At 40.3% G+C, this 17,649-nt stretch overlaps 1 protein-coding gene across 1 annotated transcript; it reads left to right on the forward strand.

Moving 5' to 3' along the window:
- The first annotated feature begins 1,156 nt into the window (after positions 1-1,156).
- Positions 1,157-12,618, forward strand: ITM2A (integral membrane protein 2A). The gene is given in 8 exon segments (XM_061409620.1): positions 1,157-1,267; positions 8,817-8,948; positions 10,983-11,111; positions 11,113-11,176; positions 11,889-12,001; positions 12,234-12,384; positions 12,534-12,575; positions 12,578-12,618. Coding segments are annotated over 8 exon segments (783 nt in total).
- Positions 12,619-17,649: the final 5,031 nt, after the last annotated feature.

Here is a 17,649-nt window from a genome sequence, read left to right on the forward strand (position 1 = left end):
GCAGAAGAAATATTTATAAACCCTTTACCACTACTACCTGAGTCACCAACTTCCACAACATGAATTTCATACACTGAGGTTCTGTATTATTGTCACCAAATGGAGAACTGACTGTTAAGAAACAGCATGTGTAAATCTGTTGATGATTTCTAACTCAGTCCCTTTGAGATTATTTTCTCCTCACTAGATCTGGGTTAGCATCTGGCTAGATTTTCTATCCTCCACCCACATTTCTACCTCCCTAAACACATAGCTACACACACACCCCTGCTTTTCTCCCTATGGATTTCACAGATGGTAGCTGAAAAGAAACAAGTTTTGTGCTGGTCTTGATTCCCTGGCCTGGGAGATTAAAAGATCTGAATTATTTCTGAGATTTTCTATGAACTTTCTACATTCCTGGGTGTTTCCTCATGTCTTACCTGCAAAATGGGATTTAAGGAGGTAGGTGTCCCGTATTTCTGATTTAGGATTGCTCTGGGATAGGAAATTAAATTTTTTTTAAATGTCAAGTAATGGAAAAATGTATTGAAAGAATGAACCAAGTAACTCCAAACATGCTCTGAGTGTTCTTTAAAGGGGATGTATCATTGTAAAGTTACAGAACAGTCCTGGAACTGTGCTTTCAGGTTCTGGGTGGGTGCAGAGAGGAGGAAGCTTGAAATGATGCCAAGTTACAGTTCCTGGTGCTGTGGGAGGCCAGGTCCACTTTTAAGAAACTATAATCAGGGTCAGGTGCTATTGTGGCCTGGACAGAGACAAAAAGACAGGACACAGCATGCTTCCTTCCAGTCTTGCTCTTATCTGACGGAGCAGAGAGATATGTGGGAGCACACGTGAAGTTCAGGTAAGGAGTTCTGAGTCTCAGGCCATCGGCTCCACCCCATTTATTTTCTACCACTGGCAACTCCCACTTCCATTCCAGCATTTGGACCCCCTCCTTGTCCTTGCTCGGCCCTTCCCTAAGCCCACCCATGATCTCCCACCCAGCTTGAGACTGTGTCTCAAGTATACCCAGACCTGGGCTCCTAGCAATGTAAAAGCAGAATAGGAGAAAGAAGGTGCTGCTAGGGCTAGTGCTATCTTCTCCTCCTCCAAACTGCAGCCCAGAAATCTGATTCCAGCAGTGCCTTATCGCGCAGTCCGAAGATTCACCATGGTGAAAACTGCTTTCAACACACCCACAGCAGTCCAAAAATAGGAGGCGCAGCAAGACGTGGAGGCCCTTACAAGCCGCACGGTCCAAGCTCAGATCTAGACCTGCAAGGTAGCAATCCCTACTCTTCCCCTGACTACCTGCTACTGTCAGGAAGGCAGGGTGGGAGTGGTTTGTGGAGAAGGAAGAAGAAAGGTAGAAAAGGAAAAAAAAAAAAAAAACTACTCTGCAGTTCCTGTGTTCCCTGGCCGTGCTCCCTGTGCTCTACGTTGGCTTTGCCCAGTCTCCCCCATTCTGTCTATCTGCAGCATCTTCCACTTGTGGTGCCCGCAAGTCCCCTACATCTCAGTGCTTTGCGCGGGGTTCCCAGATTACGTTGTACATCGCCAAGGAATGTTGGAAGGAGTTTTAGGAGAAGTCCTAGAACCAGATGTCACCTTCTCCAGGGGGACATGTGGGTGGCTAGGGATCAACGAGGAGGGCAAGTCACCCAGTTAACTCCAAGGGCACACATTTTCCACAGGTGGTGGAGTGGATATGCAGAATGAGCAAGGACACAAGATTTAACTCTTCTTCCTTTTTGACGTGTATGAAGTTCTAGGAATTTAAATCTTTCTAGGATGGCTGAGTGCCTGTGGAAGTAGGAAGGGGGCAGCTTTGATTGGCTGTGGTAAAGATTGGGGAAAGTGTCTGTCTGTCTTCCCCCTCCCCCCTCCAATTGGTGTATATTTTCAGTTTCTCCTTGGCCATAGGTGGCCATAAGTGGCCTTAAGCTTTTGCAGCCACCTTCTCCTTTGGTAAAGCAACTGTTATAACTGAAGTTGGTCTTAATTACAATTTGAGCCTGCATACTGTGCCCTCTTACTGCAAAAGCCTTGTGTTTTCATAGTGGCATTTCCTGAAGGAAATATTCTTCTTCTGTAGAAGAAATTTTGAGGGTTTTTGTTTTTCTCTCTATCTCTTTTTTCTTTTCTAGTACAGATCAGATCAGGTCAGTTGCTCAGTCGTATCTGACTCTTTGCAACCCCAGGAATCACAACACGCCAGGCCTCTCTGTCCATCACCAACTCCTGGAGTTCATTCAGACTCACATCCATCGAGTCAGTGATGCCATCCAGCCATTTCATCCTCTGTCATCCCCTTCTCATCCTGCCCCCAATCCCTCCCGGCAGAAGAGTCTTTTCCAAAGAGTCAACTCTTCCCATGAGGTGGCCAAAGTACAGGAATTTCAGCTTTAGCATCATCCCAATCCCAGGTCTGATATCCTTCAGAATGGACTGGTTGGATCTCCTTGCAGTCCAAGGGACTCTCAAGAGTCTTCTCCAACACCACAGTTCAAAAGCATCAATTCTTCAGTGCTCAGCCTTCTTCACAGTCCAACTCTCACATCCATACATGACCACAGGAAAAACCATAACCTTGACTAGATGAACCTTTGTTGGCAAAGTAATGTCTCTGCTTTTGAATATGCTATGTAGGTTGGTCATAACTTTTCTTTCAAGGAGTAAGCATCTTTTAATTTCGTGGTTGCAGTCACCATCTGTAGTGATTCTGGAGCCCAGAAAAATAAAGTCTGACACTGTTTCCACTGTTTCCCCATCTATTTCCCATGAACTGGTGGGACCGGACGCCATGATCTTCATTTTCTGAAAGTTGAGCTTTAAGCCAACTTTTTCACTCTCCTCTTTCACCTTCATCAAGAGGCTTTTGAGTTCCTCTTCACTTTCTGCCATAAGGGTGGTGTCATCTGCATATCTGAGGTTATTGATATTTCTCCCAGCAATCTTGATTCTAGTTTGTGTTTCTTCCAGTCCAGCATTTCTCATGATGTACTCTGCATATAAGTTAAATAAACAGAGTGACAATATGCAGCCTTGACGAACTCCTTTTCATATTTGGAACCAGTCTGTTGTTCCATGTCCAGTTCTAACTCTTGCTTCCTGACCTGCATACAAATTTCTCAAGAGGCAGATCAGGTGGTCTGGTATTCCCATGTCTTTCAGAATTTTCCACAGTTTATTGTGATCCACACAGTCAACGGCTTTGGCATAGTCAATAAAGCAGAAATAGATGTTTTTCTGGAACTCTGTTGCTTTTTCCATGATCCAGCGGATGTTGGCAATTTGATCTCTGGTTCCTCTGCCTTTTCTAAAACCAGCTTGAACATCAGGAAGTTCACGGTTCATATATTGCTAAAGCCTGGCTTGGGGAATTTTGAGCATTACTTAACCAGAGTGTGAGATGAGTGCAATTGCACAACAGTTTGAGCATTCTTTGGCATTGCCTTTCTTTGGGATTGGAATGAAAACTGACCTTTTCCAGTCCTGTGGCCACTGCTGAGTTTTCCAAATTTGCTGGCATATTGAGTGCAGCACTTTCACAGTATCATCTTTCAGGATTTGGAATAGCTCAACTGGAATTCCATCACCTCCACTAGCTTTGTTCGTAGTGATGCTTTCTAAGGCCCACTTGACTTCACATTCCAGGATCTCTGGCTCTCGGCCAGTGATCACACCATCGTGATTATCTGGGTCGTGAAGATCTTTTTTGTACAGTTCTTCTGTGTATTCTTGCCACCGCTTCTTAATATCTTCTTCTTCTGTTAGGTCCATACCATTTCTGTCCTTTATCGAGCTCATCTTTGCATGAAATGTTCCTTTGGTATCTCTGATTTTCTTGAAGAGATCCCTTGTCTTTCCCATTCTGTTGTTTTCCTCTACTTCTTTGCATTGATCGCTGAGGAAGGCTTTCTTATCTCTTCTTGCTATTCTTTGGAACTCTGCATTCAGATGTTTATATCTTTCCTTTTCTACTTTGCTTTTCACTTCTCTTCTTTTTACAGCTATTTGTAAGGCCTCCCCAGACAGCCATTTTGCTTTTTTGCATTTCTTTCCATGGGGATGGCTTGATCCCTGTCTCCTGTACAATGTCACGAACCTCATTCCATAGTTCATCAGGCACTCTATCTATCAGATCTAGGCCCTTAAATCTATTTCTCACTTCCACTGTATAATCATAAGGGATTTGATTTAGGTCATACCTGAATGGTCTAGTGGTTTTTCCTACTTTATTCAGTTTAAGTCTGAATTTGGCAATAAGGAGTTCATGGTCTGAGCCACAGTCAGCTCCTGGTCTTCTTTTTGTTGACTGTATAGAGCTTTTCCATCTGTGCCTGCAAAGAATATAATCAATCTGATTTCAGTGTTGACCATCTGGTGATGTCCATGTATAACGTCTTCTCTTGTGTTGTTGGAAGAGGGTGTTTGTTATGACCAGTGCATTTTCTTGGCAAAGCTCTATTAGTCTTTGCCCTGCTTCATTCTGTATTCCAAGGCCAAATTTGCCTGTTACTCCAGGTGTTTCTTGACTTCCTACTTTTGTATTCCAGTCCCCTATAATGAAAAGGACATCTTTTTTGGGTGTTAGTTCTAAAAGGTCTTGTAGGTCTTCATAGAACCATTCAACTTCAGCTTCTTCAGCGTTACTGGTTGGGGCATAGACTTGTATTACTGTGATATTGAATGGTTTGCCTTGGAAACAAATAAAGATCATTCTGTCGTTTTTGAGATTGCATCCAAGTACTGCATTTCGGACTCTTTTGTTGACCATGATGGCCACTCCACTTCTTCTGAGGGATTCCTTCCTGCAGTAGTAGATATAACGGTGATCTGAGTTCAATTCACCCATTCCAGTCCATTTCAGTTTGCTGATTCCTAGAATGTTGACATTCACTCTTGCCATCTCTTGTTTGACCACTTCTAATTTGCCTTGATTCATAGACCAGGTTCCTATGCAATATTGCTCTTTACAGCATAGGACCTTGCTTCTATCACCAGTCACATCCACAGCTGGGTATTCTTTTTGCTTTGGCTCCATCCCTTCCTTCTTTCTGGAATTATTTCTCCACTGATCTCCAGTAGCATATTGGGCACCTACTGACCTGGGGAGTTTCTCTTTCAGTATCCTATCATTTTGCCTTTTCATACTGTTCATGGTGTTCTCAAGGAAATAATACTGAAGTGGTTTGCCATTCCCTTCTCCAGTGGACCAGATTCTGTCAAATCTCTCCACCATGACCCGCCCATCTTGGGTTGCCCCACGGGCATGGCTTAGTTTCATTGAGTTAGACAAGTTTGTGGTCCTAATGTGATGAGATTGACTAGTTTTCTGTGAGTATGGTTTCAGTGTGTTTGCCCTCTGATACCCTCTTGCAACACCTACCATCTTACTTGGGTTTCTCTTACCTTGGGCGTTTGGGTATCTCTTCACGGCTGCTCCAGCAAAGTGCAGCCATTGCTTCTTACCTTGGACGAGGGGTATCTCCTCACCGCCGCCCTTCCTGACCTTCAATGTGGGATAGCTCCTCTAGGCCCTCCTGCGCCCGCGCAGCCACTGCTCCTTGGACGTGGGGTTGGTCCTCCCAGACACCGCCCCTGGCCTCAGGCATGGGGGCATGGTGTTGCTCCTCCTGGCTGCTGCCCCTGACCTCAGATTTGGGGTGGCTCCTCTCGGCCATGATATGGCGTCGCAGCTACCTGTGCTATGGCGCACCGGTCGCAGCCACCTGCGCTATGGCGCGCCCGTCAGTACTTCCTTTTTGAGCAGTAGCCCCTCTGCTCACCGTCTCCCATAGAAAGATCTGAAACAGGTCTGACCTTGTAATCTAATCTTCTAGTATTGCCAGTAACTGGGGGAGTTTCTCCCCTGAAAATGATAGCCATTGTCTATTTATTCCATTTTCTATTTCCTTTAAGCATCTAGCATGTTTTCAGTGTTTGTAAACTATTCGTTATTCCCCCTGGTAAAATTTCAATGTTAAAACGTACAGTGATATATATTTTTATTGTTCTATAAAATCTGTGCAGTATTGGAGCTTACAGACCTGCCCCAATTTGCTTGTTCTCTCTATAAAGTCTTTTGCATTTATAGTGGAGATTTCAAAAGACCTTAAAAAAAAAATGAGAATCCATGTAGTAAAACTGATTATGCACACAATTTGAAATGCTAATGAGCCTTTGCAGAATTTTTATCAGGGAAACTTTCAATAATTAACCCAGCAATCAAACTAGCTGTTGTTTATTGCACATTTCAGAACTCAAAACCACCCACCTTGTATTGTTGAGGACTTTTTTGTAAATAATAGAAGGTCAAATATGTAACTGTCCTACTTACTTTGTAAGGAGAAAAATGGCCAGATTTTTTGGGGAGGTCTAATTGGATGCCAGCAGCTAAATATTGTCACAAAATAATCTTTTTTCCCCCCTCATCACCACAAACTTCATGATTTATTGAATTCAGTTAATATGCAAGCAATACGTTCACTAAGCCTGTGGTGTTATGTAGAATAAACAAAATTTAGCATGCACACTGTGATTATATTTCTTTATTAAGTGATGAAATTCCCACAGGATCCTGATTTGGCCACTGTAAAACACTGATTCACTGATTCAATAATATTTGACACATTGTATTGTGAGGTACTGATAAGTTCATAGGAAATTGAACATGACAGAATAGTATGTCAGAGGTTGTGTACAATGACTTTAAAAAAATGTTCAGAGGGAAATGAACTGTGGTGACAACTCCCACCACACCAAAGTCTTGCAAATTTAAATGAAAACAAAATCCTGATTCCTAGTCCATTCTTCCATCCATGGGCAATAAGATTGTTTCCATATCTTACTTACTATGGTGGGAAAGTTTATGAAATGGGCACTATAGTACTTAAATCTTGCTTAGTAATAAAATTCCTGAAATATTGAAGGGAGAAATAAAATTGAAGTGCAGATTTCTCTTCTCAGATCTCAGTGAAAAGAAAAAAATAAATTCCTTTGGGAATTTCAAAGTAAGTCATTTTTCTGACTTGTGAATATGTCACTTCATTTTTCTGGACCTCAATTTAATCATCTAAAATATAATTTCTAAGCCTGTAGCTCTAGGTTACAGGTATTCACAATCATAATTGATAATATTTGTAGTATTTATCTAAGGCTATTTTTTAATAAAAATAATCTAAATTTCTGAAAAATTTTATGACATAGAAAGCCTTCAAGGCTTATAAAGTATTAATAGAGGGCTTGAAAATAAATAAATGTAGCTAAGAAAATGTGAATACTAAATTTCTTTTAATTTTAAAGATAAATAATTTTTAAACAGTTTATGAAATGATTGCCTCTCCTTAGAATCCATACATTTGTTTTCACCAAATTAATTAAAGTTTAATTAGCATTAAGTAGTTATGAAAAAGAGCTAATGGCCTGAAAGACTAAAACAATTCTATTTACATACCAATTTGAATGATTATCAGAGAATAAATTTGCTGACTTTATTCATTCTACCCTTCACTAATATTGCTGCTTAGGACATTGTGACTTTAAAGAATTGAACTGAAGGGCCCCTTGGTCCACTGCCCTGAGAAGAGTACAAAGTTAATTGGTTGCTTGTTTGCTTTGAATTCTTTTGTTCCAGTTACTAAACAAATTATGCATGCATGCTAAGTTGCTTCAGTCCTGTCAACTTTTTGGAACCCCTTGGACTGTAGTCCTCCAAGCTCCTCTGTCCATGGGATTCTCTAGGCAAAAATACTGGAGTGGGTTGCCAGGCCCTCCTCTAGGGATCTCTTCCCAGCCCAGAGATCGAACCTCATCCATCGGCAGGAGAGTTCTTTACCACTAGCTCTATCTGGGAAGCCCAAACAAATGATAGATTTAACAAAATTTTATAGTCACTTTTACACACACAGCTTTGTTCCTAAGTATCAATGTACTTTAAATCTAGTGTTTTGCCCAGAACATAAAAACATGTTATTTTATTAAAAGCAATAATCAGCCATATAATATTGGATGACATTAGGAAGCCCAATTTCTCATTAAAATTAGTAGAAAGTTGCTGTATAAAACAGGGAGCTCAGCCTGGTGCTCTGTGACAACAAAGAGGGGTGGGATAGGATGGGAGTGGGAAGAAGGTTCGAGAGGGAAAAGACATATGTATATTTATGGCTGATTCACATTGTCATATGGCAGAAACCAAACATTGGAAAGCAAGGTAAACACATTGTAAAGCAATTATTCCCCAATTAAAAAAGAGTTATGAAATAAATTTAGTCTTCAATATTTTAATTTCTAAAATAGGGGGAAATGGTATATGCCTACTTTATAGAACTCCTTTCTTCCTATAGAAGTTAATTTTCAAAAAACAGCTTATTAAAAATCATTTAATAAACCAAAGGTTGTTAATTCACTTTTAATTTGGCAAATAAGTTGATATACAAAAAACACTAAAGAAACTACTGTATTCCAGAAAGTTAGTGATTATATCACTGTACAAGTCCAGAAAGTAATGGGTTCCATTTAATTAAAGAGGATAACATTGCATAAATGCATGGTTATTTTCAGCTGATTTTAGAAGTATATACTTTGAAATAACTTTATATTTGAATTTGAAAATGCCAGAAAAAAAGGTTATTATAAATTGGAGATGTTCACATTTTTAAACATCAAGAAGTGTCTTGAAATGATTTTTAGGCTAGGGTGACTTAACATATATCTAAAATATCTTGGGTTTCAAAGGCAGTAAAATGTATACAAAAGCAACTATGTGTCTAAAAGCACAATTTGTTTTCTTTGTTTGTTTGTTTCTAATTTTGCTTTTGAATACATAGGAACTCTGAGTTGCCACCAAGGAAAAAGCAGGTTCCTCTGGGAGATGTATGCTTACTCTCTGAGGCCTTTCATTCATCTTGGCAGGACTTATTGTTGGTGGAGCCTGTATTTACAAGTACTTCATGCTGAAGGTAATATTAATGAAAGTTATTATCTTTTGGATTACTAATTGTTACGTATTTCAGATCAGATCAGTCTCTCAGTCATGTCCGATTCTTTGCGACCCCATGAATCGCAGCACGCCAGGCCTCCCTGTCCATCACTAATTCCCGGAGTTCACTGAGACTCACATCCATCGAGTCAGTGATACCATCCAGCCATCTCATCCTCTGTCGTTCCCTTCTCCTCCTGCACCCAATCCCTCCCAGCATCAGAGTCTTTTCCAGTGAGTCAACTCTTCGCATGAGGTGGCCAAACTACTGGACTTTCAGCTTTAGCATCATTCCTTCCAAAGAAATCCCAGGGCTGATCTCCTTCAGAATGGACTGGTTGGATATGCTTGAAGTCCAAGGGACTCTCAAAAGTCTTCTCCAACACCACAGTTCAAAAGCACCAATTCTTCAGTGAACAGCCTTCTTCACAGTCCAACTCTCACATCCATACATGACCACAGGAAAAACCATAGCCTTGACTAGACGAACCTTTGTTGGCAAAGTGATGTCTCTGATTTGAATATGCTATCTAGGTTAGTCATAACTTTTCTTCCAAGGAGTAAGCGTCTTTTAATTTCATGGCTGCAGTCACCATCTGTAGTGATTCTGGAGCCCAGAAAAATAAAGTCTGACACTGTTTCCACTGTTTCCCCATCTATTTCTCATGAAGTGGTGGGACCGGATGCCATGATCTTCGTTTTCTGAAGCTTTAAGCCAACTTTTTCACTCTCCTCTTTCACTTTCATCAAGAGGCTTTTGAGTTCCTCTTCACTTTCTGCCGTAAGGGTGGTGTCATCTGCATATCTGAGGTTATTGATATTTCTCCTGGCAATCTTGATTCCAGCTTGTGTTTCTTCCAGTCCAGCTTTTCTCATGATGTACTCTGCATATAAGTTAAATAAACAGGGTGACAATATCCAGCCTTGACGAACTCCTTTTCCTATTTGGAACCAGTCTGTTGTTCCATGTCCAGTTCTAACTGTTGCTTCCTGACCTGCATACAAATTTCTTAAGAGGCAGGTCAGGTGGTCTGGTATTCCCATCTCTTTCAGTATTTTCCACAGTTTATTGTGGTCCACACAGTCAAAGGCTTTGACATAGTCAATAAAGCAAAAATAGATGTTTTTCTGGAACCCTGTTGCTTTTTCCATGATCCAGCGGATGTTGGCAGTTTGATCTCTGGTTCCTTTGCCGTTTCTAAAACCAGCTTGAACATCAGGAAGTTCACGGTTCACATATTGCTGAAGCCTGGCTTGGAGAATTTTGAGCATTATTTTACTAGCGTGTGAGATGAGTGCAATTGTGCGGTAGTTTGAGCATTCTTTGGCATTGCCTTTCTTTGGGATTGGAATGAAAATTGACCTTTTCCAGTCCTGTGGCCACTTCTGTGTTTTCCAAATTAGCTGGCATATTGAGTGCAGCACTTTCACAGCATCATCTTTCAGGATTTGGAATAGCTCAACTGGAATTCCATCACCTCCACTAGCTTTGTTCGTAGTGATGCTTTCTAAGGCCCACTTGACTTCACATTCCAGGATCTCTGGCTCTAGGCCAGTGATCACACCATCGTGATTATCTGGGTCATGAAGATCTTTTTTTGTACAGTTCTTCTGTGTATTCTTTCCATCCCTTCTAATAAATTCTTCTTCTGTTAGGTCCATAACATTTCTGTCCTTTATCGAGCTCATCTTTGCATGAAATATTCCTTTGGTATCTCTGATTTTCTTGAAGAGATCCCTAGTCTTTCCCATTCTGTTGTTTTTCTCTATTTCTTTGCACTGTTATGTATTTAGTGGAAACAAATAATTCTGTGATGGTCACCAGAGAAACAGTTTAGGGAAAGTTTTCAAATTACCTTTCAGTATAAAATTGATTTGTCTTCATGGTGATGACTGTAATCAACAATCCTCAGCTTGATAACTGGTACAACAAACTGATTTGAGCTTGAGAAATGGTTTAAATGTTAAGGTAGTAAGTTTTAGAAAGTTTTGATTGTCAGCTTTTGTCTTTTAGAGTACCTTCTACCATGGAGAAATGTGCTTCTTTGATTCTGAGGCTCCTGCAAATTCCCTCCAAGGAGAGGAACCCTACTTTCTGCCTGTGATGGAAGAGGCTGACATTCGTGAGGATGACAACATTGCAAATCATTGATGTGCCTGTCCCCAGATTCTTTGATAGTGACCCTGCAGCAATTCATGACTTCAAAAAGATGTGTTTCTCATTCTTACAGATATTTCTGAATTTCTTTTTTCCTTAAATTTATTGGTATTAAATATGTTGATAAATGTAACTTCTTACAGCAGAGCCTTTTTCATTCTTTTGTTATTGAATATACATTAATTGATTTTGAAAGGTTGTAGATGCTTGTTCTAATGGTAGTTGAAAAATCTGCAGCATTGATACTCTCTAAATCATACCTAGATAGCATATTGAAAAACAGAGACATTACTTTGTCAACAAAGGTCCGTCTAGTCAAGGCTATGGTTGGACTGTGAAGAAAGCTGAGAGCCGAAGAATTAATGTTTTTGAACTGTGGTGTTGGAGAAGACTCTTGAGAGTCCCTTGGACTGCAAGGAGATCCAACCAGTCCATTCTGAAGGAGATCAGCCCTGGGATTTCTTTGGAAGGAATGATGCTAAAGCTGAAAGTCCAGTACTTTGGCCACCTCATGCGAAGAGTTGACTCATTGGAAAAGACTGATGCTGGAAGGGATTGGGGGCAGGAGGAGAAGGGGATGACAGAGGATGAGATGGTTGGATGGCATCACCGACTCGATGGACATGAGTTTGAGGGAACTCCGGGAGTTGGTGATGGACAGGGAGGCCTGGCATGCTGCAGTTCATGGGGTCACAAAGAGTTGGACATGACTGAGCTACTGAACTGAACTGAAATCATACCTAACATTTTCCCCTCCCCAACAGGGCATGATTGCTTATCTGGACTTGCTGCTAGGGAACTGCTGTCTGATGCCCCTAAATACCTCCATTGTTATGCCTCCAAAGAATCTGGTTGAGCTCTTTGGCAAACTGGCAGTATGTATTTTGGATGTCAACTCTTCCAAATAATATTGCTTCCACATTTTAAAAATTAATTTGAGCCAAAACATTCCATTTCACTGAAATAATTTTCAAATAAAAAATATTTCATGAGCTTAAAACTGTTCTAAAAGCAAAGTCTATATTAAAAGTGTATCTGCTATAGGTGAGAATTTAAATAGTGGTTTTAAGAGTTTCTCATTTCAGGCTTTAAAAAAAAAAAATTTAGAGTGGCAAATACCTGCTTCACACTTAGGTGGTTCATGAAGATCTGGTTGCTGTAGAAGAGATTCGTGATGTTAGTAACCTTGGCATATTTATTTACCAACTTTGCAACAAACTCAAGTCCTTCCATCTTCATAGAAGGGACCTGTTGCTGGGTAGGCAATTTATTCCCTCCTTCACCCTATATTATTGAGACAGTGAAAGAGAGTAGGGATGGAATACAGAGAAAGTAGAGAGCAAATTTAGATATATTTTTATTTACACAAAAATGAAAAAGCCCTTTTCTTTGTGCATTTCTTCACAGGTTTCAACAAACATGCCATTGATAAGTGCTGGAAGATTAGACACCCAACAAACTTATTGTTGAGACCAAGATTTGTCAAGAATAAAAGGCAACAAGAAATGAGCATATTTAGTAATAGGATCAGAGATTTACTATATGACTTCAACATTAAAGTGTATGGGATACTAAAGATATTTATTCATGTATTTACTCTATGGCTTATATTTTTTAAAGGGGGAAAAAACCTACTAACCACTTCAAGCTTTTGCCAATTTTTAATTTAATAGGTGTTACTAGTTTTTTGAAATGATAATGAAATAATTCTTACCTTTTTCTTTTGAATTTATGCGGTTCAGATATCTGAAAGCAGCATGAATGTGTCAGCTACAACACTGACAATGAATTCCATCCTTTGTATGTATATGTGTTTCTAAGTAAGCTCTTTAATCATATGGTAGAGTATGTTTTAAATTTAAAATATTTAAATTGTTTGACCTTTTTATGTAAAGCATGCCAAATTGCTCAACCTTGTTAAGTTTCATTTTGTTTCTCATTTTGTGCTACTTTTCTGAATTTAGAAATTATATCTTTACATTGCTGCTCAGTGTTCTGTAATAGATCTGGTTTATATGTGAAAATTTTTCCTAAAGAAGTTATTTTCCATATTGCAGTGATTTTTTTCTCACTGATAACAGTATTGTGAAATCCACAAAACTATGTAAGTACTGAATGCTATAAGGAATTTAGGTTGTATAAATTCTACAAACCCATAATAAATGTTACCATATTTGACTAGTGTTCATTTGAGGGACACATAATATGAATAATTAGCATTACTTATTAAGCTTTGGTATACCTGCAATAAATCTAAAATTATGAATCTAGCTTTGCCTTTACTCCCGTGTATGCTAAGTCGCTTCAGTCATGTCCGACTCTTTGCAACCTTATGAACCATTGCCCACCAGCCTTCTCTGTCCATGGGATTTTCCAGGCAAGAATACTGGACTGGGTTGCCATGCCCTCCTCCAGGGAATCTTCCTGACCCAGGGATTGAACCTGCATCTCTTACGTCTCCTGCATTGGCAAGCAAGTTCTTTACCACTAGTGCCGCTGTACACATTCATATTTTATAATTTCATAGTTTAACCTCCTTTTGATATTATATCAATTACTCATGTATAAAGGCCCCATAATTGGCTTACTTGTAAATTCAACTATTTAAGAGCCTTCAAGTCTATAGCAATTTCTGACCTTTAATGTACTTCCTTTTTAATCAAAATATAAGCAATCATATGCAACTACAATAGGTCAATAAGAACTCAACATGGATAAGATGTTGATGACTTTTAACAACTTCACATGCTGTGATCTCTACTCTAAGAGTATAAACTCCATACAAAGAGGGTTATTACTTTAGATCAGCAGTCCCCAGTCTTTTTGGCACCAGAGACTGGTTTTGCAGGATACAGTTTTTCCGTGGATTGGTGGTGGAGAGGTGGTGATTTCAGGATGACTGAAGTGCATTTCATTTATTGTGCACTTTGTTTCTATCGTTATTACACTGTGATGTATAATGAGATAACTATACATCATTTCATTACTCACCATAATGCAGAATCAGTTGGAGCCCTGAGCTTGTTTTCCTACAACCAGCTGGGGGTGATGGAAGACAGTGACACTCACAAAGTGAGTTGCTTATGTCCAGTCTACTCTGTAATCTTGTTTCATTTGCTGTTACTGAGGAAAACCCTGCTTCACAAAGATAAGATGTTGATAATGGAAGCAGGCTTTTCAGTGCCTTTGTGGCAATCTCAAGATATTTCGCCTTGACTTTAATCTAGAATGTATGGAGATATGAAGCTATCTCAAACATTCTTTTTTTAAATTTTTTTTATTAATTTGTTTTTTTTTTAATTGAAGGATAATTGCTTTACAGAATTTTGTCTTTTCTGTCAAATCTCAACATGAGTCAGCCATAGGTATATATATATATATGTCCCCACCCTTTTGAACCTCCCTCCCATTTCCCTCCACATCCCACTACTCTAGGTTGATAAAGAGCCCCTATTTGAGTTTTCTGAGACATACAGCAAATTCACATTTGCTATCTATGTTACATATGGTAATGAAAGTTTCCACGTTACTCTCAACATACAACTCACCCTCTCCTCCCCTCTCCATGTGTCCGTAAGTCTATTCTCAATGTGTGTTTCTCCATTGTTACCCTGGAAATAAGTTCTGGAGTACTATTTTTCTAGATTCTGTAATGTGCATTAGTATACAATATTTATCTTTCTCTTTCTCACTTACTTCACTCTGTATAGTAGGCTCTAGGTTCATCCACTTCATTAGAACGTACTCAAATATGTTCCTTTTTATGGCTGAGTAATATTCCATGCGAAGAGTTGACTCATTGGAAAAGACTCTGATGCTGGGATGGATTGGGGGCAAGAAGAGAAGGGGATGACAGAGGATGAGATGGCTGGATGGCATCACCAACTCGATGGATGTGAGTTTGAGGAAACCCCGGGAGTTGGTGATGGACAGGGAGGCCTGGAGTGCTGCAGTTCATGGGGTCGCAAAGAGTCAGACACGACTGAGCAACTGAACTGAACTGAATATTCCACTGTGTATATGTACCATTACTTTATCCATTCATCTATGGATGGGCATCTAGGTTTCTTCCATGTTCTAGCTCTTGTAAATAGTGCTGTAGTGAACAACAGGATACATGTGTCTTTTTCAGTTTTGGTTTCCTTAAGGTATATGACTAGGAGTGGGACTGCTGGATCATACCCTGGCTTTATTCCTTTTTTTTTTTTTTTTTTTTTAAGGAAGCTCCATACCGTCTTTCATAGTGGCTGTATCAATTTACATTCCAACCAACCATGCAAAAGCATTCCATTTCCCCACAACCTCTCCAGCATTTACTGTTTGTACACTTTTTGAGGATGGCTATTCTGACCAATGTGAGTTGATATCTCATTATAGTTTTTATTTACATTTCTCTAATAATGAGTGAACTGCCCATCTTGGGTGGCCCCACGGGCATGGCTTACTTTCATTGAGTTAGACAAGGCTGTGGTCCTAGTGTGATGAGTTTGACTAGTTTTCTGTAATTATGGTTTCAGTATTTCTGCCCTCTAATGCCCCCTTTCAACACCTACCATCTTACTTGGGTTTCTCTTGCCTTGGATATGGGGTATCTCTTCTCGGCTGCTCCAACAAAGTGCGGCCACTGCTCCTTACCTTGGAGGAGGGATATCTCCTGACCACCGCCCCTCCTGACCTTGAACACGCAGTAGCTCCTCTCGGCCCTTCTGCACCCATTCAGCCACCACTCCTTGAAGGTGGGATTGCTCCTCCCAGCCGCTGCCCCTGGCTTCGGGTGTGGGGTAGGTCCTCCCGGCTGCCTCCTGTGGCCTCTGCTGCAGCAGATATGGGGTAGCTCCCTCCCGGTTTCTGACCCTGACCTCAGACGTGGGGTAGCTCCTCTTGGCTGCACTAAGTGTGCCAGTGGCAGCCGCCCATGCTTAAGGTCATGATGGAGAGGTCTGACAGAATGTGGTCCACTGGAAAAGGGAATGCCAAACCACTTCAGTATTCTTGCCTTGAGAACCCCATGAACAGTATGAAAAGGCAAAATGATAGGACACTGAAAGAGAAACTCCCCAGGTCAGTAGGTGCCCAATATGCTACTGGAGATCAGTGGAGAAATAACTCCAGAAAGAAGGAAGGGATGGAGCCAAAGCAAAAACAATACCCAGTTGTGGATGTGACTGGTGATAGAAGCAAGGTCCAATGCTGTAAAGAGCAATATTGCCCAGGAACTTGGAATGTCAGGTCCATGAATCAAGGCAAATTGGAAGTGGTCAAACAAGAGATGGCAAGAGTAAATGCTGACATTCTAGGAATCAGCGAACTCAAGTGGACTGGAATGGGTGAATTTAACTCAGATCACCATTATATCTACTACTGCAGGCAGGAATCCCTCAGAAGAAATGGAGTAGCCATCAGGGTCAACAAAAGAGTTTGAAATACAGTACTTGGATGCAATCTCAAAAACAACAGAATGATCTCTGTTCGTTTCCAAGGCAAACCATTCAATATCACAGTAATCCAAGTCTATGCCCCAACCAGTAATGCTGAAGAAGCTGAAGTTGAACGGTTCTATGAAGACCTACAAGAACTTTTAGAACTAACACCCAAAAAAGATGTCCTTTTCGTAATAGGGGACTGGAATGTAAAAGTAGGAAGTCAAGAAACAACTGGAATAACAGGCAAATTTGGCCTAGGGATATGGAATGAAGCAGGGAAAAGACTAATAGAATTTTGACAAGAAAATACATTGGTCATAGCAAACACCCTCTTCCAACAACACAAGAGAAGACTCTACACATGGACATCACCAGATGGTCAACATCGAAATCAGATTGATTATATTCTTTGCAGCCAAAGATGGAGAAGCTCTATACAGTCAATAAAAACAAAACATGGAGCTGACTGTGGCTCAGATCATGAACTCCTTACTGTCAAATTCAGACTTAAATTGATGAAAGTAGGGAAAATCACTAGACTATCAGGTATGACCTAAATCAAATCCCTTATGATTATACAGTGGAAGTGAGAAATAGATTTAAGGGCCTAGATCTGATAGATAGAGTGCCTGATGAACTATGGAATGAGGTTCGTGACATTGTACAGGAGACAGGGATCAAGCCATCCCCATGGAAAAGAAATGCAAAAAAAGCAAAATGGCTGTCTGGGGAGGTCTTACAAATAGCTATGAAAAGAAGCGAAAAGCAAAGGAGAAAAGGAAAGATATAAGCATCTGAATGCAGAGTTCCAAAGAATAGCAAGAAGAGATAAGAAAGCCTTCCTCAGCGATCAATGAAAAGAAATAGAAGAAAATAACCGAATGGGAAAGACTAGAGATCTCTTCAAGAAATTTAGTGATACCAAGAGAACATTCCATGCAAAGATGAGCTTGATAAAGGACAGAAATGGTATGGACCTAACAGAAGAAGAAGATATTAAGAAGAAGCGGTGGCAAGAATACACAGAAGAACTGTACAAAAAAGATCTTCACGACCCAGATAATCACGATGGTGTGATCACTGACCTAGAGCCAGACATC

The sequence above is a fragment of the Bos javanicus genome, chromosome X (assembly GCF_032452875.1).
Source record: "Bos javanicus breed banteng chromosome X, ARS-OSU_banteng_1.0, whole genome shotgun sequence".
Lineage (NCBI taxonomy): Eukaryota > Metazoa > Chordata > Mammalia > Artiodactyla > Bovidae > Bos > Bos javanicus.